The sequence below is a fragment of the Berghia stephanieae genome, chromosome 13 (genome assembly GCF_034508935.2).
Source record: "Berghia stephanieae isolate SIO BIC M18660-M18661 chromosome 13, UCSD_Bste_1.3, whole genome shotgun sequence".
In the NCBI taxonomy this organism is placed as follows: Eukaryota; Metazoa; Mollusca; class Gastropoda; order Nudibranchia; family Aeolidiidae; genus Berghia; species Berghia stephanieae.
In genome coordinates this window covers 20,023,563-20,049,402 of record NC_088372.1, presented here as the reverse complement: position 1 = coordinate 20,049,402, position 25,840 = coordinate 20,023,563, and the positions used below count along the sequence as shown (strand labels likewise).

Sequence of the window (25,840 nt, the reverse complement as noted above, 5' to 3'; positions counted from 1 at the left end):
AAAAGTGTACGACATGGGTGTTGTAGGACGAGAGGAGACTTCACTCTAGATTCGTTAGAATGTAAGTCAAATTGAAATAATCAAACATATTTGTACAGGCCTGAGTGTGTCTGATCATCAGACGGGTGGAGATCCACACGTATAACGTATGAAAAATACGTCTAAAATCAAGTATGACAAAGACAACACTAAAACTTACCAACTGGAGCTGTTTTTTTTGGGATAATTTTCGGTTCAGGCTTAGGAGCTGGAGACATAAGTAATCAAAACAGAGAAGCTACATAATATATTAATAGAAAGTCCAAGGGAGATTACCCCCCCCCCCAAAAAAAAAGAAAGAAAAGAGATCGTCGATTAGGTATTGAATCCAATAGTATGTCTTTAGTAACACCTTAAAAGCTACATAATAATAAAATGAAAATAATTATAATAAATAAATTAATAAAATAATAATAATATAATAATAATAATAATAATAATAATAATAATAATAATAATAATAATAATAATAATAATATGATGATGATGATGATGATGATGATGATGATGATGATGATATGATGATGATGATAATAATTATAATAATAATAGTAATAATGATAATAATGATGGTAATGATAATAACAAGAGTGATGATAATGATAATGAAAATAATCAATTAAAATTATAATAACAATATTGATAATTATCTATTTAAGAAAATATATAATAGGGTAGGGATTCAAAATCATACCATACAACTTCGGTTGAAAATTTGTCAACAATTTATTGGCAAATCTAAAAATTATGCTAATCATTTTTTTACAGATTGATATACAAGTAACTTGCAAAACTTAACAAAATTAAGGGCAATTCTATCATTAGTTATCTCAAATGATTAATTACGAAATCTGCTTGGGCATCATGATCTATCGTTTGATTAAGGTAGCTTCTAGCTAGAAGGTCTCACGGGAGAGAATATATATAGCATGTCTGCATCCTTCAGAGAACGTAGAAATGGTTTCTACGTGCTCTATCGCATTATAATCAGACTTTTTTTTGTGTAAAAGTGTACGACATGGGTGTTGTAGGACTCTAGATTCTTTAGAATGTAAGTCAAATTGAAATAATCAAACATATTTGTACAGGCCTGAGTGTGTCTGATCAACAGACGGGTGGAGATCCACACGTATAACTTAAGAAAAATGCCCCTAAAATCAAGTATGACAAAGACAGGACTAAAACATACCTGTGGGCTTATCAGTCAGTGGAGCTGGTTTGTTCGGTGGAGGCAGAGTATCTGATAAAAAGTAATAAAAACAGAGAATTTACATCTACAATAAATAATCCAAGAGTCAATATCCAAAAAAATATATATCAATGTCTAATGGGCTTGATACTACCACTACTACTCCCACACATACACAACATACTAATAACTACTACTATAACATATCTCACTCTAGTACTACTAATACACATATATATCTATTACTACTACTCACAACCTTATACAAGCTACACTACTACTAATACTAAATAAAATAATAAAATAATTAATAATAATAATAATAATTAATAATAATAATAATAATAATAATAATAATAATAATAATAATAATAATAATAATAATAATAATAATAATATAATAATAATAATAATATATATAATAATAATAATAATATAATATATATAATATAATAATAATAATATAATAAATAATATAATATATTATAATGATTGTACAGATGTAATTAACAAATAGATAAAAACCTAATGGAAAATTAATATGATATATATATATATAATATATATAATAATATATTGATAATTATATATTTAATGATATATATATATATATATTATAATATATCATAATAAATTGATTGAAAATATTTAACAATTTATGAGCACTCCAAACGTTAAATATGCTAATTCACACTGTACAGATGTAAAAATTCACATAGATTTAAAATTGCAAAATTCAAAAAATAATTGGGAAATTCTATTCATTATTTAATCAAATGCGAAATAATTAGTAAAATTATTGCTTGTTGATATCATGATCGCAAAGTTTTTTAAGGTGACTCTCTGTTTTTGTTGAAATAGAGAAAGGCGCCACTCCTTCTGACATAATAATGATGGTCTTAGTGGTGATTCGGTCATTTAATATTAGTTTATTTTCTAATAAAAATTCGTGTTAAAGATCTACACTCATAATATCTTTATAAGCGTTTAATGATTTGAATATTGAATTAAATTTGTTCCTTTTCATGCTGAGCATTGCCTCTCACTGTTATCACAAAATGACAGATCACTACGTTACTGCTCTATAAAAATAATATGCAAGTTTATTATTCTAATGAGAAATTGATAAAAAATAATACGTCTGGACATCTTATCCATATTTCAGTGTCATCACTTGAGCTGTCATCATCGTTCATCAAGTATTGTATGAGAATGCTGGACGAATGGTCCTTTAATTTTAAAGTTCTCGGTTCTTCACTCCCTAAAGTCAATCACTAGCTCCTTTGTCTTGCTTATGTTAAGCTTTAGGTGGTGGGCATCACACGAAGATCGTTGCCATTTGTTATCAGGCCTTGAAGAGCGGTGTCATCTGCAAACTTTATTAAAGGTACACTCAGGTCTTGACCTCTACAGCCATTCGTGTATATCGCGAATAATACAGGGGACAATACACAACATTGAGGAGCACCCATATTTGTAGTTATACAGGAAGATATGCTTTGTCCTAATTGAACATATTTTGCTCTCTCCGCAAGACATTCGAGCACCCAAGCAATTATATACTTGTTTAAATTCAGACTAGTCAATTTTTGAACAACCGAGGTTCCATTGTATTGAACGCTGAAGACAAATCTGCAAAAAGCAATCTGCAATAGCTCTTAGCGCTTAGCGTGATCTAGATGCCTGCAAATGTTGTTTGTAAACAGCAGAATGGCATCCTCTACGCCACATCCTAGTTTGTAAGCAAATTGATTACTATCACTCAATGGCATAAACTGGTTCCTAATTTTAACAAGAACAAGTTTTTCTAAAAAATCATGACTATTAAAGTCAGTGCAACAGGTCTGAGATCGTTCATTGATTCTATTTTTTATTTTTTGGAACAGGAATAATTTTTGAAGTTTTTCAAATTTCAGGGATCGAAACGTAATGGAGAGACCAGTTAAAAACTATGTGTATAAATGTGGGGAAAGCTGATGGGCACATTCGAATTTTCCTTTCAATCCATCCGGTCCAGCAGCCTTCCTCTCGTTTAGTTTCGAAAATACGAATCTCATTTCTTCTTCATTGACCTCAATAGTCATTTCATCTTCCAAAGCCCTGTCTAATTTATGTTCTTCAATTTCAATATCAAATTTGTTTGCTGTGTCGAAACGTGAATAAAATTTATTTAGAGTTTCAATTTCGATATTTTCTGATATAATCGTGGGCTTTGGATTATAGTTGACAACAGTTTTAAGCCCCCGCCACTTGTCCTTTATATCCCCAGAAGAAAAGCATTTTTCAATTTTAATTTTGTACTTGTCTCTGCAACAAGATATTACTCTCTTTATCTATTTTTGTTTTGTTTTAAGATCTTATTTTTTTGTTTCCACTAGTAAAGAGAGTTCTCTTTTGGATAATAAAAGTAGATATTTATTTAGATATTTTGTTATCCAAGGCTTTTTTTTGCCATCCGCGTTTATGAGTACTTCTCACTAAATTGTATGAATCTGCCTATAAATATTCATGGTTACACTATAGATAGTATGCGCTTGGCTAATAAGTTCACAACATTGCCACCCGGAAGTATAATTGACCAACACATAAAACTCTGTGTAACCTTGAACGTTTATAATCTGGTTAATACATCTAAGTGAGAATTACTCATAAACGCGATGGCAAAAAACAATAACAAAGACATGAGTGACGTCAACTACGAACTATCTATAGATAGTTCGAAGATGACGTCACTCAGGCCTTTGTAATTATTTTTTGCTATCCGCGTTTGTGAGTAATGCTCACTGAACTGTATTAACCTGACTATAAACGTTCATGGATACACACAGTTTTGTGTGTTGGTCCGTTATACTTCCGGATGGCAATGTTGTGAGCTTCTTAGCCAACCGCATACTATCTATAATTTTTCACGATTAATGCGGTGCTGTCTGGCCATCATCAGCCGAACAGCCTGACGTCTATTGCGCAGACCTGCCGCTAGGAAATAAACGTCTCATTGTATGTCTGTTGCACTGCCCGAGTTCTTGAGCATTGGCAATGGTTGTTTTGAATGGACATTTTCTAAGCATGTAAAGGATATCTTTATCAATGTGGGCATTGGTTTACGCATAGCCATCCTTGCCTTAGAAGATCTTTCTCAAAACTCTTGTGGTATATGTAATCAACGGACTGACGTGTGAGATATATGTTAATAATATTAGCCACCTTATTTACGCTATATCCCGCTTCCAATTGTCCAAGCAACCGTGTCCGTTCTTCACAATTCACTTTTGGCACGATAATGCTGTGCAGGCGTTAAAAGATTTCGAAATAGAAACTTTAGAAGTATATCGAGATCTCGATGTCAGACAACAACAGGAAGCTGAAGTTGTTGTCAGAGAATGTGGCGAATTATGCCAACTTGTTTGAACCCGAATGGAAAAAAAATTGTAACAGTTAATGCATTTATTTTGAGTCCAGTGCTACTTTTGCCAAATAGGGATCAGAAAGTGATTACTTTCAAACTACCATATTTTGCTTGAAGTGATGTACTTGAAAGTATATTTGACTCCATTGTAGGCAGAATTTAATTTTCTTTAACATGAAAAAGAATTTGATGTCCTTTAATGCATGTTTCATTGCCATGGAGAGTATATTATTGAAATTGTAAGGTTACTTTTGATCACTACTGTATAACGACTTCAAAAATGAGTACAGTACGATACTTACCCGTCAGCCTTTCGTTAGGTGGGACTGTTTGGACTTCTTCGGCTGGTGTTGGAAACTTATTAACTGTGGAAACAAAAATGTACACAATACGGAGACAGAAAAATGTGAAAGAAATGTGGTCAGGAAAATGATTCTTTATAAAACATCTGCGGAAAAATAAGGATCGAATCATATCACCTATCAAGTATTCTAGGACAATAATATTCAAACTTTAATGAGGAGGGGGAGATCCAGTTTGTTGAAAAATTCTTTCACGTTACAGCTCTTATAATAATAATAATAATAATAATAATAATAATAATAATAATAATAATAATAATAATAATAATAATAATAATAATAATAATAATGATGATGATGATGATGATGATGATGATGATGATGATGATGATGATGATGATGATGATGATAATAATAATAATAATAATAATAATAATAATAATAATAATAATAATAATAATAATAATAATTTATATTTGTCAAGCGCAGCTAAACCTGCTATTATTTACGGGCTCTGGGCAAATGCAACGACATTAAGTTAATGTAAACTAGTAAAATAACTTATAAAGTTGACTTCATACATACACATAATGCATGCGGACACATACATAGACATAAGAATGTATACACAATCACAGACAGACACACACACATATATACACACACACATAAACACACACACACACACACACACACACACACACACACAACGGAGCAGCAGAGGGTCGCGTCCAGACGTTTTGGACGACTCTTGTAATGTATCAAATGTGAGTGTAAATTTAAATCTGTAAAACGTTTTATAGCATAGCAAACATACCTATTGGCAAGGCTGTTTTATTCTCGACATCAAGTGGGAATTCTACATCACCTGTAAGGTGGAAATGCGATACAATGACTGATGAATCAGAAAGAAAAAAAGAAAGAAAGAAGCAAACAAAATGTATTATCCTCATTTACATTTAGTATTATCGTTAGCAATGCCATGATGTTGATGGTGAAAAGATTGTGATTGTGATAGTAAATAGTAAATATAGTAAATAATGAATTTATATAGCGCCTAAACATCCACGTTAATCGTGCACTGCGGCGCTTAACATAATAAAAATAAAAATGTATAAAAAACAACAAAATTAAAAATCACGACACTGCATGATACATAATAAGCATGCATACAAAAAACAGAATCAAAGCAACATCTATTTTATGAAAAATAAGCCTCGCGGAACAACTCAGTCTTCAGACATTTCCTGAAAGATGATAAATTTTCACAGGACTTTGTCCGAGGACTAAGTGCGTTCCATAGGCGTGGAGCTATGAATGAAAAGGCTTTTTCACCGAAAGGGGATTTTGAGGTGGTAACTTTTAGAAGTTGGGACTGAGATGATCTTAAATTTCGAGTGGGTTCATATTTTTTAATCAGTTCCTGCAAATATTCATTTAAGGACACTTCAATCGCTCAATCTATGCCTTTAAACTTGTTTTAAAATATAATTTTCAAATAATAGTAATACGAGATGATGGGGAAATCTATATTGCAGAAGGATTACTAACATTGAAATTCTTCTCACTAACTCCCTTAATCCGTCGGTTGTTAGAGGCAATAGCAATGGATCGCCATTTTTCTCCGACTTTTACTATACGGGTTTCGGTCTGCCCTGGGGCTTTCAGTTCCCTTTTGTACAGTTCAACTTCAGGATACCTGTGTTTCTTTTCCCTAAGGAGTACAGCTTAACGACATTTATGGAATGTAGTCAGCTCGCATCCTGTGCTACCTCTACTATTTGGCCCGATGGTGCCTGAAACGGTGCCAATATCCCAACCAAGTGAGTCAATCATTTGAAAAGTAAATGAATACTTCTTATTGGAGAGAAACATAGTCTCTATAAATGTTGACGTACGTTGTAGCAGACTCACTGGTCAAGGAAAAAGGCAATACGTTTCTAGTCTGTCCTCCACAAAAATCTATCAATATTTAAATCTTAAATTGTTTCTCCGATGTTCATGAGCAATATATAGCTCCTCTGTTTCCCAGATATTCTTAAACACAACTAGATTCAACCAAATCCCCGTTGGTAATTTCTGGTTGAGAGGTAGCGCTCAAAGAAGTTAAACATCAAAGAAGTATGGTCGTGTATAATTTTAAAGGGTTCAAGCTTAATCTTGTACTTAAGTGAATGTTATTGAGATACTAAAACTAAATGTTTCTTGTGCTGAGCCTTACTAAATTTTCCATGGAATCGATACAACACCATGGCCGGATATTGGATCAACTGATTTAAAATATGAGGGCAAAAAACTCCCCAAAGTGTATGAAATAATTTCTGAAACGGAGACAGTATAACTTACTTTCCGGCGTTTTTGATTCCAGCAACATACCACGTTGAGGAGTTGTGCCTGTGGGAAAAAAAATTGTCCAATACAAAGATTAGATTTAATAAGCCTATGTGGAATGGGGGTGAATCACGTGGCAGACATATGGTCTTGTTGTATGACACTAATTTTTGGATAGGAAGGTCCTGGGTCCGGACCTCGCTCGGAGCATAGTTGAGTCCTTGTAAAAGACTCTTTACTCACATTGTATTACTGCACTCGGGTGTAAAATGAGCACATGGCTGCTAACAGTGTTATCTTTGTCCGAAAAATAAATTTGTTTATCGCGCCCCTGCTTATGCACAGCCTCTAAACGTGGTTGTATTATAATAGCTGTTGACCATGGAGAACCCTCGTAAAGCGATGAAGTCGAGTGTCAAATCAGCTTAAAACACAAAATAAGTCAATTTACCTATGTGATTTTTGACTGATGTGCTGGCATATAGATCTGCCATTTATAAAACATCTACCATTCTTCATTGTATCTACTTTGGAAACGGAAAAGTTTGATTTGTTCGGAGATGTTAGCAAAGATTTTTACAAACTAAGGGCAAAACAAGAAAATTCTACAATTGTAATATTTTATACTATAGGCTAGGGAATTGCTGCAAAAGTAGACTACAGATAACGATATTATATCTCTTGACCATATAAATTCTGAGTTAATATACACTTACAAAAACATCTCATCTTCAATAGGTATCACGTTTTAGGTCTTGTTTGGTCGGGATGTAGCAAAAGAATACAAACAAGCAAAACAAAAGACTCAAAATATTTTACTTAAGGAAATGAGCAAAGTGCATGGTCGATTTAATCTTGCACCAAATTCATTCTGACGTTATATAACATTAAGACTAGGTAAACCAAACGTTGCATTTGTAGACCTATACAAAATTAGAAAGTACAGCAACTGGTATCCAGTTGTGGTCCAGACACGGACGTACTACTGATACAACAGTGAAATCAATAGGGAACAAATGTGTGGCGCCAAAATATTGGTTCCAATTTCATTTGAAATGTTAAAACCAGTCCTCCGTAGGACTGGATAATACTTTGTGCAAATCGATCTTCTGGTTTTAGATTGATGGCATCTTATTTTCTAGCCTAAATTGTAAAAGTTGTTGTTTGTCAATAAAAATAATCCATCTTCGCACGTTTACGCCCCTTAATCACAAGAATCTGCCGATACATCCTGCTTGTTCTAAAATAGCTATGCCGCCGTATGATTAAAAATGTAACGTATTCATTATTTATTCATAGTCCAGAAGACTGGTTACACACTTCCAAGGAGTTTTGAACCCGAAATAGAGGAATTTGTGACGTCACGACTTCTGCTTCCCTGTCTGAAAAAGAGTGCAATATAAATTACCAGTTAGCCTTTCGTCCGGTGGTATTGTTTGGATATCCTTTGGTGGCTCAAACACCTTAGAATCTGTAAAAAGAGGGCAAGCGATATAGAAACACAAATCAGAAGTAAAGAGGCCAGGACCAAATTATTCCTATATATAAATCATCTTTTGACAGGTTAGTATTCAATCGTTCAGTTCATTCGTCAATAGCAAGTTAACGTTTGTTTCCCGAATCTAAACGATTGATCCCAGGATCTGTTCTCAGACGTTGCCACACGATGCTTATCGTTCGTTTGGGTTCCGGCAACGTAATCGTTACCTTGCTAATAACACCAGAGATTAACGAATATCTGGTGCAGGGTTACCCAATTGTTTTTTTGTTTTTTTTTTGTTTTTTTGTTTTTTTTTGTTTTTTAGAAAGGGTAGCACACGTTAGCTATGAAACTATTTTTTACGGCCCGTTATATTTTTTAAAGCGTTGAATACCAACCAGCCGACAGGCATAGATGGAAATCATTGATAGATGCATTTTGCACCACATGGCTCGATGAAGATTAACTCACCCAACCCTAACATCGACTATATCTGTAGTTTACCCAGGTTACTTTTACCCCATGCCTATTTATTACATCTTTTTGAGACAAATTATAGGCGTAGCCTCAAAGCTTATGTTTTTTGTTCGTTTTTGTTTTGCATGTTAATGATAGTTGAATAAAACTATCTATGTACATGATTATTTTTAATACATTTTTTTTCCAATTTTGAAAAGTTGCAAAAATCTCTTGGTTTGAGTGAGTTAAGTATTTACTGCCTAAGCACAAACGTAGAAACATGGAAGTTTTGTCCATACTATACTGTTATATTTAAGTTTGATATGAAAATGGGAAATGAAAAACAGTCAATGCTTCATGGGTAACAATTATAACTCATCAATCAACTACCGTACTCTGAAAAAAAAACTTGTCTTTAAAAATTTGGACAGAAATCTCGTCCTTTAAATATCGAAAAATAGTTCAATACAAATGACCCAACAGCTTTTCGTTTGGTGGTAATGTTTGGATAAGGTTTGCTGGATCTGAAAACTTAGTAACTGTAAAAATAGAAAAGAGGGCAAGCGATATAGAAACAGACCGCGAAGTCCCAGGCTTGAGAGTTTTTGCTAAGATGAGGTTCGTCTAAATAGATCGATATAATATGAAGGACACGTTTTTTGACCATTTATGAATGTATGTTTCTTCAAAGTATGCCAGTTAATTGGTTAAAAAGAGGTAAAAATATGATTCTCAAATCTCGCGTATTCACATATTAGTCAAATGTGGTAGTTAGAAGTTAGAGCACTCTCATTCAAAATCTGCAAATATGTGGATAAGATGTTTGCAATCTCTGCAATCCACCCAGTTGTAACCTTTGCACATACTATATTCACTTAAATTTAAATACTGCATGTGAGATATATTACATAAATGTTCTACACTCCATCATTAGTAAAACCATAATAACTATGATGGTGCTAGAGGTTATAATGTCAGTAATGCTGATGATGATGATGATGATGATGATGATGATGATGATGATGATGATGATGATGATGATGATGATGATGATGATATCTCGAATGCTAATAAGATATATTTGAATACGTAATCAATCCGAGACTTTACCTTTTGGAGCTTGTGAGATACCAAAATTTAATGATCAACTTTATAACGAAAACCTGCTGAGGTTTTTTGAAAATGAATTTGACCGAAATAAAATGGTTTGTAGAACGGGTTAAGGACAACTAATCGTATTATCAATTCTAAAGTAATGTATAGCTCAACTTACCATTTGCCCTGTCCTCCGGTCGGACTGTTTGGATTTCCTCTAATGGACTCGGAAACTTAGTAGAAGCTGTGTATAAACGTTTACATAAAGAAACAAATAAGAAAAGTGGGACCGAATCATAATAATAATCTGCTACAGTTTAACCAAATTGCACCTATGGCATCCAATTTCATCTCGTTTCATCGTCAATATTAGTTTATGAATCTATCCAGTGTTGTGTGAGATACTTTGTGTCATAAAAGTCTTAAAATGGCTTTTAATAGAGCTTTAAAGATCCAAGCACGAAGACTAAGTGCTCGGCTTTTTAAACTAAAGAGTTCATAAATAGTGCAGCTTTAAGAAAAATAAACTGAATCATTGTGTTCAACATTTTGTATCAAGATTGTGCAGATGCTCTATGATTTTGAAATTAAGATAAATACAAAGTTGTTTTTCTTTTTGTGTGTATGTTTGATTGAAGACCGTTTAATGGTCCAAAAAATACGTATCTCATTCGACGATTGGATGATGAGATTTACTGGTCTGAAGTATAAAACAAGAGTGAAAGGAGTACAATATAACTTACCAAATGGGTCTTTGGTAATCAATTTTTTCTGAACAAGTACAATATAACTTACCAAATGGGTCTTTGGTAATCAATTTTTTCTGAACAAGTACCTCGCTATCATCTGTCAAGACTGGGATACAAAGACAGAGAAAACAGAATCTATAGTTGCGGGGAAAATTAACAGCACAATCTTTGTTTAGAGAAATACAAATTGAATCACAAGGTATTGACTACTCTAAAATCACAGCTTTTTACACAACTTGATATGACACATTAATACAATTAATTATTTTTCAAAAACGTTTTTCAGTGATCACATTTTATTAACTGATGTTTGTATTGTAAAGTACAAAGTTCACCGTGATTTTATCATTGAGCACTTTACCATTAGATAGTAAAACGCTACATAAATAAATAAATAATAATAATAATAGTAATGATAATAATATAATAATAATAATAATAATAATAATAATAATAATAATGATAATAATAATAATAATAATAATAGTAATAATAATAATAATAATAATAATAATAATAATAATGATAATAATAATAATAATAATAATAATAATAGTAATAATAATAATAATAATAATAATAATAATAATAATAATAATAATAATAATTATTATTATTATTATTATTATTATTATTTATTATTATTATATTATTATTATTATTATTATTATTATTATTATTATTATTATTATTATTATTATTATTATTATTATTATTATTATTATTATTATTATTATTATTATTATTATTATTATTATTATTATTATTATTATTATTATTATTATTATTATTATTATTATTATTATTATTATTATTATTATTATATTATTATTATTATTATTATTATTATTATTATTATATATTATTATTATTATTATTATTATTATTATTATTATTATTATTATTATTATTATTATATTATAATTATTATTATTATTAATATTATTATTATTATTATTATTATTATTATTATTATTATTATTATTATTATTATTATTATTACATTTGGATACGGCAGTCAGCTGGTGTATTTTGGTGCTATATGAGAATCATGTTAATTTGTTGTGGGGGGGGGGGGGGAGGTACCAAGTTAGAAATGCTTGCGTGCTGTAAAACATTGTTGAATCAGAGAAGAATAAATCAAAGCAAAATGGCATAAACCACTTGATAAACTCAATGGGAAGACTTGTCCAGGCAGTAATTGGAAATCGTGGTACGCGTTATTGACTTTTTTTATGTCAAATGTTTCCTTTTTACTAAGCAGAACAAACCTACTTGCGTTCTTTGAGTCTTCGTTACTTTTAGGATTAGGCATGTATGTTGAAGAAATTTGGATCACATATAATAAAGATATTGCTCATTTCTGTGCTGTAACATTAATCCATTTTCTCTCTTAAAACTCAAATGAATTGACTCAAAACAAGTGTAAAGTTTCATTAGCCATATAAGGTGAATTTAACTAGTATAACGTTTATTTGTGCATTTTTTTAAAAACTAAAAGTGTTTATCTGCATTTTAAACAAAAAATAAGCTGGGGATCTATTTTGTGCGCAAGGCTCCTACCGTTTCTAATCACCTTCCTCGAACGCGAGACCAAACGTTACAAATGAAAGGTTTCAATTTCAGCGTTTGAGTTTGTAATTTGTATTGACTGTTTTTGAGAGAAGGGAAAGATTCAATTCAATATTCACAAATAAAAGCTTTCAGGTATTTAACTTTGTATGGCTCATTCGCACAATTTTAGAATGCTTTGTCGATTTGTTTCATCTTTACGATTCATGTCTTAATAGGATTCGATAGTCTGATGTCACGGCCGCCCAGCAACCAACCGCTTGGTTCTAAACAAAGAAAATCGGTACTTTTTATTCTTCATGCTGGCTAGAACTTTTTCTCCTGTCATGCGATCAGAATGTATAAAAGTCAAAACATGATCAGATGTATGTTTTTCTCCTCTGGATATACTTTTATGCTCGTCGGATACGTTTTTCATAAGGGCTTCCGCCATTGTTCTGATAGTTTAGAAACAGTTACTAAGTTACTATGCGTCATTACGGAGGAAGTGACGTCATGACTGTTGAATCCTATTTGACTGTCAATCACTAGCTTCACTCAACTATTCTCAAGTATGCTCCATGCTCATGCACATATTGATTCAGATACTTTTTGAGAGGCACCCTTTTCATAATAATAGGTGGATAATGGGTTTTTATTGCCATTTTATGGGCAACAGTTACAATCTTGAACGTGTGTCAATCATATAAAAAACCAAAACACAGTAATCCCCCAGTATTGGAATTCTCAACAAAAGTAAAAAAACCCCAACAAAACTCTATCTTTCGTAATGTGTAGCCCCCACCACCTTCAACCGGCAAAAGTCTAGCTTTTATTGAATCTTGCCATTTCCTGAAAAAATTATCTTCCGAGCTCGAAACAACCTTTACTTTTAGGTCTCTAGATACTAGATACCCGCTCACGACTGGAAAGAGGAACAAGACAAGGGATCCCTACCGCTGAGTGTTGTTTGTGGGATTTAAAGTGGTAGCCTGTTTTGCCACGAAAAATTGTTTTATTGCTGTATTTGCTAAAAGAAAAAAGGAGGGGGGTTGGTGGGGGGGGGGGGGGGGGGGCGACGGGGTATCATAGAGGAAGGAAGGGGTGGAAGGATGAGAGGGGTCGGGGTGGGGATAGGAAGATTTTTTAAATAAAAATCGAAAGTGTCCCATGCAATCCCTTTTAGAATCTTTAACATTTGACAGTCTGTTGCTGAACAATTTGTAAACAAACTTTGAATGGATGCAAAAAATATGCGTCATGTTTTGAAGGCGTCATCTAAATGATTAGCTCTACAGGGAATGAGGTTAGCGGAAGAGTAGCGTCCCTTGATTGGACGTCACCTTACAGAGAGAACGTCAAAATGGTTTTGCGCATGCGTCTCTCTCGTCCTCGCTTTCGGTAAAGTGGCTCATGCCGCACAATCAACATGACGTTCTCTCTCTAATAACTTTTCCGCTTGTGACTTCCAATCAAGGGACGCTACTCTTCCGTGAATCTCATTCCCTATTACTGATAAATGATAAATCATAAGTATATAATCAATTCTGAAATAGAGTACAGCAATACTCACACGGTGGAACTGTATCAAATTTCGTTGCATGAAATGGATACATAGTATTATCTGTGAAAAAATGTATTCAATACCAAAAATTGAAAATCAGAAAGAGATTCAGAAAAAATATTAAATCATAAAATCAGCATCTGTCGGATCGGTATCGAATCGGTATCGATTCACTGTAATCGAACAACTATAAAACCACAAAGTGATACCAAGGTGCTAGAAGTTGTGGACTGTAAAAGGTAATAAAAATGCGTATAACAGCTTCAAAAGAGAACAAAAGAACCAAAAAAAAAAAAAGTTCAGGCTCAAGTTCTTGTTCTGCTAATAACAAAAACGATTCTAAAAAAATAAAACGTCACTAAAAAACCTGACAGACGGCAGATAAGAATTTTGTATGTCTTTTAATAATAATAATAATAATAATAATAATAATAATAATAATAATAATAATAATAATAATAATAATAATAATAATACTTTATTGCATCCAAAAAGGAAATTTTTTGTACAGACGTGTTATAATTTAACAATAAGATACAAATACAATGGAAATAGGATGTATATATAAAAAAGGAGCAGCTCCATAACCAGAGCTGCGCTTTATAATATGAATAATTTCAACACTGTAAAATAGTTAAAACTGTCACTATAAATTGAAAATTGAAAAGATTGCAAAACAAATAAATTAATATTTACATTTATTGAAAGTAAAATTGCGAAATAATTATATAAAACGATTATTGCTTGTTGTTACAAAGCCTAATATTGGACGGCAGAAACGATTTTCGGTGTCTCTCTGTTTTCGTTGAAATAGAAAATTTACAACCAAATTTACACCAAATCGAGGAACAAAGAGGAATGGAAAAGAACAAAGAAAGTCGGCTCACTAATTGGAGACACCGAGGATGTACAAAGAAGAAAACAGCTATCAAACGCCGCACTCAGTAAACTCAACAAGATATGAAATGAGTAGAAAAGTGCCAGAAGACAATAGAGAATAAAAATTTTTTTCGCGGCGGTGGTGGGGTTTGAACCTGCGACCTTATTGGTACGACAACTCCGCCTGGCAGGTGAGAGCGTGGCTCTACCGTGTGAGCTATCCACGAACACAAAAATATTCGTTTCAAACCCAAAGTCATTTCTAGATCCCTCTCTCACCCACTTCTTGAGATCGCCGATTCGTTCGCCACCATCGCGAAGTAATTTTGACCAGCAGTTAAGCTTAATAGCCAATATTCTCATCACAAACATATAACATAGAAACGATTGAGACATTGAGTATGCTCCGGTGTATGGGGTGAATATTTAATTCAGAAAAGTGAGTGGAGCAGGCACTTATGTTGGTAACAACAAGATATGAAGTGAGTAGAAAAGTGCCAGACGACAATAGAGAATGAAAAAAAATTTTCGCGATGGTGGCGAACGAATCGGCGATCTCAAGAAGTGGGTGAGAGAGGGATCTAGAAATGACTTTGGGTTTGAAACGAATATTTTTGTGTTCGTGGATAGCTCACACGGTAGAGCCACGCTCTCACCTGCCAGGCGGAGTTGTCGTACCAATAAGGTCGCAGGTTCAAACCCCACCACCGCCGCGAAAACATTTTTTATTCTCTATTGTCTTCTGGCACTTTTCTACTCACTTCATATCTTGTTGTTACCAACATAAGTGCCTGCTCCACTCACTTTTCTGAATTAAAAATTCACCCCATACACCGGAGCATACTCAATGTCTCAATCGTTTCTATGTTATATGTTTGTGATGAGAATATTGGCTATTAAGCTTAACTGCTGGTCAAAATTACTTCGCGATGGTGGCGAACGAATCGGCGATCTCAAGAAGTGGGTGAGAGAGGGATCTAGAAATGACTTTGGGTTTGAAACGAATATTTTTGTGTTCGTGGATAGCTCACACGGTAGAGCCACGCTCTCACCTGCCAGGCGGAGTTGTCGTACCAATAAGGTCGCAGGTTCAAACCCCACCACCGCCGCGAAAACATTTTTTATTCTCTATTGTCTTCTGGCACTTTTCTACTCACTTCATATCTTGTTGTTACCAACATAAGTGCCTGCTCCACTCACTTTTCTGAATTAAAAATTCACCCCATACACCGGAGCATACTCAATGTCTCAATCGTTTCTATGTTATATGTTTGTGATGAGAATATTGGCTATTAAGCTTAACTGCTGGTCAAAATTACTTCGCGATGGTGGCGAACGAATCGGCGATCTCAAGAAGTGGGTGAGAGAGGGATTTAGAAATGACTTTGGGTTTGAAACGAATATTTTTGTGTTCGTGGATAGCTCACACGGTAGAGCCACGCTCTCACCTGCCAGGCGGAGTTGTCGTACCAATAAGGTCGCAGGTTCAAACCCACCACCGCCGCGAAAAAAATTTTTATTCTCTATTGTCTTCTGGCACTTTTCTACTCACTTCATATCTTGTTGTTACCAACATAAGTGCCTGCTCCACTCACTTTTCTGAATTAAAAATTCACCCCATACACCGGAGCATACTCAATGTCTCAATCGTTTCTATGTTATATGTTTGTGATGAGAATATTGGCTATTAAGCTTAACTGCTGGTCAAAATTACTTCGCGATGGTGGCGAACGAATCGGCGATCTCAAGAAGTGGGTGAGAGAGGGATCTAGAAATGACTTTGGGTTTGAAACGAATATTTTTGTGTTTGTGGATAGCTCACACGGTAGAGCCACGCTCTCACCTGCCAGGCGGAGTTGTCGTACCAATAAGGTCGCAGGTTCAAACCCCACCACCGCCGCGAAAAAAATTTTTATTCTCTATTGTCTTCTGGCACTTTTCTACTCACTTCATATCTTGTTGTTACCAACATAAGTGCCTGCTCCACTCACTTTTCTGAATTAAAAATTCACCCCATACACCGGAGCATACTCAATGTCTCAATCGTTTCTATGTTATATGTTTGTGATGAGAATATTGGCTATTAAGCTTAACTGCTGGTCAAAATTACTTCGCGATGGTGGCGAACGAATCGGCGATCTCAAGAAGTGGGTGAGAGAGGGATCTAGAAATGACTTTGGGTTTGAAACGAATATTTTTGTGTTTGTGGATAGCTCACACGGTAGAGCCACGCTCTCACCTGCCAGGCGGAGTTGTCGTACCAATAAGGTCGCAGGTTCAAACCCCACCACCGCCGCGAAAAAATTTTTTATTCTCTATTGTCTTCTGGCACTTTTCTACTCACTTCATATCTTGTTGTTACCAACATAAGTGCCTGCTCCACTCACTTTTCTGAATTAAAAATTCACCCCATACACCGGAGCATACTCAATGTCTCAATCGTTTCTATGTTATATGTTTGTGATGAGAATATTGGCTATTAAGCTTAACTGCTGGTCAAAATTACTTCGCGATGGTGGCGAACGAATCGGCGATCTCAAGAAGTGGGTGAGAGAGGGATCTAGAAATGACTTTGGGTTTGAAACGAATATTTTTGTGTTCGTGGATAGCTCACACGGTAGAGCCACGCTCTCACCTGCCAGGCGGAGTTGTCGTACCAATAAGGTCGCAGGTTCAAACCCCACCACTGCCGCGAAAAAAATTTTTATTCTCTATTGTCTTCTGGCACTTTTCTACTCACTTCATATCTTGTTGTTACCAACATAAGTGCCTGCTCCACTCACTTTTCTGAATTAAAATTCACCCATACACCGGAGCATACTCAATGTCTCAATCGTTTCTATGTTATATGTTTGTGATGAGAATATTGGCTATTAAGCTTAACTGCTGGTCAAAATTACTTCGCGATGGTGGCGAACGAATCGGCGATCTCAAGAAGTGGGTGAGAGAGGGATCTAGAAATGACTTTGGGTTTGAAACTAATATTTTTGTGTTCGTGGATAGCTCACACCGTAGAGCCACGCTCTCACCTGCCAGGCGGAGTTGTCGTACCAATAAGGTCGCAGGTTCAAACCCCACCACCGCCGCGAAAAATTTTTTTATTCTCTATTGTCCTCACTAAACTCACCAATGTATGGATTAGAGGTGACAAGATAAAGAGAAAAACCAAACTGAAACTGTACCGTGCTCTTGTAAAACCGGTACTTCTGTATAACTGCGGCACTTGGGCGTTGACAAAATCCGAAGAAGAACATCTGGATGCCTTCCATCGCACACAGCTAAGAAGGGTACTGGACATCAAATACCCAAAAAAGATCTCAAATGAATAACTCTATAAGATCACAAAAGAAAGACCAATTTCCCTTGATATTTTACAACAACGATGGCAACTTTTCGGTCACATACTACGCAGGGACAAAAACATACCAGCTAACCAAGCCATGTCGGGATACTTCCAAAAACACGGGAACCTTTTCAGAGGAAGACCGATCACAACACTCCCTGTGATCCTAAACAAAAACCCCACAACACTTGGACAAAGCATTAGTCTCATAACGGCAGGGGACCTTGAAAATCTGAGAACCCTAACAGAGGACCGGCAATATTGGAGTCACCTCACACAGGAAATACTGGAAACAGCCAAGGCGACCCGATCTTTCGGTCGAGACGCGAAAGGCATCTAAGTCAAGTAAGTCAGAGAAAGGGCGACCACTTCTTTCTGACATAATAACTGATGGTCTTAGTGGTCATTTAATATTTTAGTTATTTTATTTATACAAAATTTCTCGTATAAGAGATCTACATCGTCAACATCATTTATATAGCCTTTAATAGATTTTTTAATATTTGAATTTATTTTGTTCCTTTCCACTGCTAAGCAATTGCCTCCCCAAGCTGTTATACAAAATGACAAAACACTTTCGCTATAAAATAATGTGCAGAGGGTTTTATCTATTCTAAATTGAGAGACTTTTGATAAAAAATATGTACGTCTGCACATCTTATGCCTAATTATTTTCAAGTGTTCATCCCCCTTGAGCCTGTCATCAATTGTCACACCAAGGTATCTGTAGTGAGGAACTCGCTGGACGAATTGGTCCTTTAATTTTAAACGGTTCTATCGGTTCCTTCACTCTCCTAAAGTCAATCACTAGCTCCTTTGTCTTGCTTATGTTAAGCTCTAGGTGGTGGGCATCACACCAAGACACAAATCTATCAATTTCTTGCCTATAAGCCACTTCGTTGCCATTTGTTATGAGGCCTTGAAAAGCGGTGTCATCTGCAAACTTGATTAAAGGTACACTCAGGTTTTGACTTCTTCAGTCATTCGTGTATATTGTGAATAATACAGGGGACAATACACAACCTTGAGGAGCACCAATATTTGTAGTTATACAGGAAGATATGTTTTGTCCTAATTGAACATATTGTGCTCTCTCCGTAAGACATTCGAGCACCTAAGCAATTATATACTTGTTTAAATTCAGACTTACTAGTCAATTTTTGAACAACCAACTGAGGTTGCATTGTATTGAACGCTGAAGAAAAATCTGCAAAAAGCAATCTGCAATAGCTCTTAGCGTGATCTAGATGCCTGTAGATGTTGTTTGTAAACAGCAAAATGGCATCCTCTACGCCACGTCCTGGTTTGTAAGCAAATTGATTACTATCACTCAATGGCATAAACTGGTTCCTATTTTTAACAGGAACAAGTTTTTAAAAAGATTTTATGACTATTGAAGTCAGTGCAACAGGTCTGAGATTGTTCATAGATTCAAGTTTTTAATTTTTTTGGAACAGGAATAATTTTTGAAGTTTTTCAAATTTCAGGGATCGAAACGCTTTGGAGGGACCAGTTAAAAATATGTGTATAAATGGGGAAAGCTCATGCGCACATTCTTTTAATAATTTTCCTTTCAATCCATCCGGCCCAGCAGCCTTCCCCTCGTTTAGTTTCGAAAATACGAATCTTGTTTCTTCTTCACTGACCTCAATAGTCATTTCATCTTCCAAAGCCCTGTCTAATTTATGTTTTTCATTTTCAATATCAAATTTGTTTGCTGTGTCGAAACGTGAATAAAATTTATTTAGAGTTTCAATTTCGATATCTTCTGATATAATCGTGGGCTTAGGATTATAGTTAACAGCAGTTTTAAGGCCCCGCCACGTGTCCCGTATATCCCCAGAAGAAAAGGTTTTTTCAATTTTATTTTTGTACTTGTCTCTACAACTAGATATTACTCTCTTTATCTCTTTTTGTTTTGTTTTCAGATCTTTTTTGTTTCCAGTAGTAAAGAAAGTTTTCTTTTTGTTCAATAAAAGTTTTAGATCTTTTGTTATCCAAGGCTTGTTGCTAGGATAATATTTTATTTCTTTTTTACAAGACACTAGCTGTTCACAGAATTTTAAATACTCACTCACACAGTCATTCAGCTCATCCACACTATCACATGATTTGATAAAAACATTCCAGTCAGTGCATTCAAAACAACCACGCAAATCTTCACACACACTTCCGTTCCAGATCTGTACACTTTTCTTTACTGGTTTTACACGTTTAAAAACAGGGCGGTAGGTGGGGAGTAGCAAGAGCATGCAATGTTCAGATAAACCTAATGGGGCACGGGGTAAACATTTATAACTATTTTTAATATTACACAGGAATAAATCTAATGTTTTTTTGTCCCTTGTCTCGCAGTCCACGTATTGATAAGGTCCCGGGAGAGTGAAAGCGTTACATTGGTTAAAATCGCCAGTGACCATCAGGAACAATATATACTTCACATCCATTTTGAATAAAAATTAGGCGTAAATTCTGGCGATTGAATGATAAATGAATAAAAATATGTGTAGAAAATACGTAAACAATCAAAACACGTCTGTTGTCGCCGGAAGCCAGCGCCATCAGCGCCATTTTCTGTTAGTAAAAGGATCTTGAAATCAATTCTTGGAAATCTAACAAACCCAAGAAACCGATCACAACTGGGTGGACAGAACGGTGAGAGAAAAAATCTTGACTTCACCTGGAACTGGGTTCTTTGCATGTGAAGCCAGTGCTCTACCAAGGTAGCTACCATGCCCATATGTATCTAACGAATTAATGCTTTAATGGGATATGATAATTATTGGTATTCTCACTTAGAGACGCGACCATTTGTATAAGAACGGCTATCCATTTGATTGAAGAGCACTGACTAGACCATGTCAAATATATTTAAACAATGCCTCAGGTTTTATCATTAATAACACTAAAATATTGTTGTTGTTGTTGATGCTTCGATGTTGTTGTTGTTGTTTTTCTTGATAAGGTTGATGATGATTATGATGATGATGATGATGATGATGATGATGATGATGATGATGATGATGATGATGATGATGATGATGATGATGATGATGATGATGACATGAGGAGGTGGAGGAGGAGAAGGAGTAGGAGGAGGAAGAGGAGGAGGAGGAGAAGGAGGAGGAAGAGGACAATAGGAATGATCATGATGATGATAATAATAATGCAAATAATATATTTTCTTTGGCCATATATTGTTCAAGAAAGAACATGTTCAATATTGTTTATTGTTTTTTTTTGTTTTGTTTATAATTTGAGTGTAAATAATTTTTAAAACTTGAAATGATTTATTTATTCACGTAACTGCTGTGCTCGTATTAAAAAACTTGACAGAAACTTTCCTTCAAATATCGATCGATTTCAATGACTTCGCGAATTGCCAGATTTGAGAGTTTTTGCCAAAAGTGAGGGTCATTAGACCCTCTCCTTACCAGGCATTTTTAGAATTTCCCCCGAAAATTGACAGCCACCCGACATAAAAATAGACATTATTTTTACTAAAATGGTAACAAGTGCATTCTATACAGAATATTGTTCAGCAAAATGAGCTCTACAACACAGTGTTTAGTATTTATAGCTGTAATCAAAGCATTTCTTTAAATGTTATAATGTACAAGAGAAATCAGAAAGATAACATTGTTTGATGTGTCGCCGAATGTGATGATTTTCCTATGGTTGGTAAGGAGAGGGTTTAATCGATGGATATTTAGAGGAAGAGTTTTCTGGTCGAAAAGACTCCAACTTCGTCAATAATTTCTACTCTAAGGAAAACTTTAAAGTCACAAAATAGTTTCAATACATGAAATTTCACTAGACTAGTTTATGTTTTATTCATTTATGATATTTTATGTAGGAAAACACATCGCAGCCACTGTTCTTTTGCGCGATTTTGGAATACCCAGTATTTCCTAGAAAATGACACCTAAACAATAGTACCACTGACATCATATTGTTTTCCAATTGCAACAAGAAATTAATGACATTGGCGCTTTATGGATTTTATGACAAGGGTGGTTTCTTTATTTAATTATCGGTTGATATAGATACTAGTATCACTGACATATTACTGATAAATTGTTTTCCAATTGCAACAAGAAATTATTTGCCTTGGTACATTCAGATTTTTATGCCACGGGTGGTTTCTCAATTTAATTATCGATTGACCACATTTGATTGATTTATATATAAAAACATTACATAAAAGACAATTAATCATTTTGTAAATCAAATATAAGACAAATAAGACAATATGGAATCATTCTTAAACAGAACAATTTACCTAATCACGACTTAAAATTGCCATGAAAAAAAGTTAATATTAATAAGCTTTTTACATTCTATTGTATTTTGACTCTTAATAATCGTGAAATATAATTCTGACCTCTCATCCACGATTGTTTATGCTTATACATACTAGATTCAACATGATTGTTCAATGGTCTTTTTTAATTAGGGAGGCATACCTCTAAATATTTTGTAATTTCTGATAATATGAAGGATCAGACTCATTTTTTAAATAAAATCCGCGCGAATCAAAAGTATTAGTTGTAATTGTAATGATAAATTTATACATTGCGCAGATACCCACAACGTGTTCTTAGGCACTTCACAAACAAAACTTGAGCTCGAGATTTTTGTATAGCGCAATATCCACTAAACGTGCTCAAAGCGCTTCACAAGAGGTCCCTAGCCAAAAGCAACACGTAACATGTAGGACGTGACATGACGCGTGTTAGGCGATATTACATACTTTTTTCGGACAGAGACAACGCTGTTACCGGCCAGGTACTCATTTTACACCTGAGGACGGTGAGAAAATGTGAGTAAAGAGCCTTTTTCCAAGAAATCAACTATGCGTCGAGCACGGCTCGAACCCAGGACCTTCGGACCCGAAAGCGAGTATCATACCACAGTACCAAATAGCCGCAAAAAGACAATACGTAACACAATACACAAATTCTATTACTACTCAAATTGCTGACTGATTAGGAATTTTTTCAAAAGATTCCTAAAATTACTGAGATCGAAGTCTAGTCGTCTTTCATATCTTTATCTGAAGTGTTCCATACATTTCTTGTTTACACATAATATAATAATTTGTTCATGGACGTACCAGATCGCGATCCGACTGAAAGGGGATACGATTTCGGAAAGCATAAAGGCATGGGGGAAGCGTGACTCAGCTGTACGGCATTTGTTTCGTACCCGAAAGGTACCGGGTTCGATGGCCTGCCACTGCGCTGTGAGCCTTGAGCAAGTCACCTCGCCCTAGCTCAATTTGCGGCGCTGCACTGCAGCTGACACCTATGTTATTTCACTCTTCCCTTGGTAGACCCTTAAGAAAAAATCCCCCCCCCCCATGGGATGAATAAAGGGAATTTTATTTTTTTATTTTAAAAATTTTTAAATCAATTCTTAATAAACAGAGAATACAGCGGAACTTACCAGTTGCCCCTTCAATCGGTTCAACTGTTTGAATCTCCCCGCCTAGATCTCCAAATCTCGTATCTGTGAAAATAAGGCGTTGGACACCGACACATAAAAATATAAAAAAGGAAGGAGATCCATGGAATAAATTAAATCAACCTTAGTTGAATAAAGATCAAAATCCATAGCACATGCTACCTTGGGACACACAAAAGATGACACAACATATAGCTAGCTCGAGAAAATGTTATCTGTTTTCATGATATTTTTTTCTTGTGTGGATTCTTTTAGTTGATATATAAATTAGCAAAACAAAACAAAACAAAATTAGAAGCCATGAATATATGATCAACACTACTTTATGTATTAAAATAATCTTTACTTAAATGCTGCAACTGGGACCACGCAGTGCTGACAAGATAGACATTTGAAGTGTTGTTAATAACAAACAAAAAATAAATGAATATGAATAGACAATAAATTAATGTCTCTTGATCTAACCTCGGGGAATTTTTATTGAAGACAAACGTGGGAGTTAAATTTTATGTTTACCCCCCCCCCCCCCCGCAAAAAAAAACAAACAAAAACTTGAGCGTTCATCCAGCGCAATATCCACTAAACGTATTCAAAGCACTTTACACATAACATCTAGAACTTGACATGAATCCCGTTAGGCGCTGTTACAATTTGTTTTCGACAGAGACAACGCTGTTAACGTCCAGAGTACGTGAGAGAACGTGAGGAAAGAGCCTTTTCCAAGGATTCAAATATGCGTTTTGGAATTCAAACTTTATTCCCAACGTGCACTCGCAAGCTCGTGCAGCGATTGGGGACACGTCCGGAATTCCAAAAAGCAAGAGTGTAAGAATCGTGTATTGTTATCTTGAAGAGTGTATATAAAGATAGGAAGATGGGAGCAGACCATTCTCTAAGATGAAAAGATGTGAATGATATAGGCTATACGTCGTCGTAGGCGTAATTAGCTTAAGAGGTGAGAATACTAATATTATATATGGCTCAGAGACTGATGAATTGGTTTTTCCATGTCAGTCTTCCCTCGGGATAGAATTTCAAAGGCAGATTTCTCTTCTGAGTTGAACAGAGGGATTTCTTTTTTGTAATTCTTAAAAAGAGCACAGTGTAATTTACCTATTTCCCCTGTAACCGGTTCCACTGTTTGGATATCTTCAGCCGGACCCGCAAACCTGTCACCTGTGAAATAAGAGAGAAAAGCGAAAATGAATTAGGACAGGAAAGAAGATACTTTTTTTTTTCCAGTGAAAGTGGATTCACTAGTATTAACCCCAACACCATACCTTACCCAGCTCGCATGAGCAACACATTCACACCTACACGGAAACAACATTGGCGCCAACTGAAAACATGAACATTCCTCCCTGACACTAGGAATTTTAAAAGGACCTCCTTGAAGATTCCAACACGAATGAAACAACGTTATCGGATGATATAACAGAATGAGTTGAGAATATATATATATATATATATATATATATATATATATATATATATGTGATGAATAAAAGAAATGAAGAAATCACAATGACAGATAAATAGCTCGTCCATGTAGCATTCCTTGCGCGATAAATATTTATTTCTCCATTTTAATAAAGGCAACAAGAAAATATATTGATATTGACTGTTTAAAAGACAAAATTCATTTTGTTATCTCAAGAATAACACAAACTGATCTAATATCTATCTAAAGTATCCTAAAAACCTAAATTAGAATGGAACGTTCTCCTGGACGAACTACGGACTAAACTAATGTTACACTGGAAGGACAAACCCCAAAATAAAATCAAACCAATTATGAAAAATTACTTCTGCAAACCACTAAAGAATCACACAAATAATGAAATGCAAAGATATGTATATCTTTGTCTTTCATTATTTGTGTGATTCTTTAGTGGTATATATATATATATATGTATATCTTTGTATCTCATTATTTGTGTGATTCTTTAGTGGTATATATATGTATATCTTTTATTGTATTTTATTA

At 34.6% G+C, this 25,840-nt stretch overlaps 1 protein-coding gene across 3 annotated transcripts in view; it reads right to left on the bottom strand.

Moving 5' to 3' along the window:
• Positions 1 to 25,840, bottom strand: part of LOC144958689 (uncharacterized) — an 80,376-nt gene that overhangs the window by 22,227 nt on the left and 32,309 nt on the right. For all 3 annotated transcript variants that reach the window (XM_078890827.1, XM_078890829.1, XM_078890830.1), the window contains 11 exons: positions 24,967 to 25,029; positions 23,836 to 23,898; positions 14,175 to 14,225; positions 11,097 to 11,156; positions 10,480 to 10,545; positions 8,676 to 8,738; positions 7,283 to 7,330; positions 5,754 to 5,804; positions 4,937 to 4,999; positions 1,229 to 1,279; positions 200 to 247 (listed from right to left, as the gene is read on the bottom strand). In XM_078890827.1, coding sequence (XP_078746953.1) covers positions 200 to 247; positions 1,229 to 1,279; positions 4,937 to 4,999; positions 5,754 to 5,804; positions 7,283 to 7,330; positions 8,676 to 8,738; positions 10,480 to 10,545; positions 11,097 to 11,156; positions 14,175 to 14,225; positions 23,836 to 23,898; positions 24,967 to 25,029 — 627 coding nt within the window. The remainder of the gene's footprint in view (positions 1 to 199; positions 248 to 1,228; positions 1,280 to 4,936; positions 5,000 to 5,753; positions 5,805 to 7,282; positions 7,331 to 8,675; positions 8,739 to 10,479; positions 10,546 to 11,096; positions 11,157 to 14,174; positions 14,226 to 23,835; positions 23,899 to 24,966; positions 25,030 to 25,840) is intronic.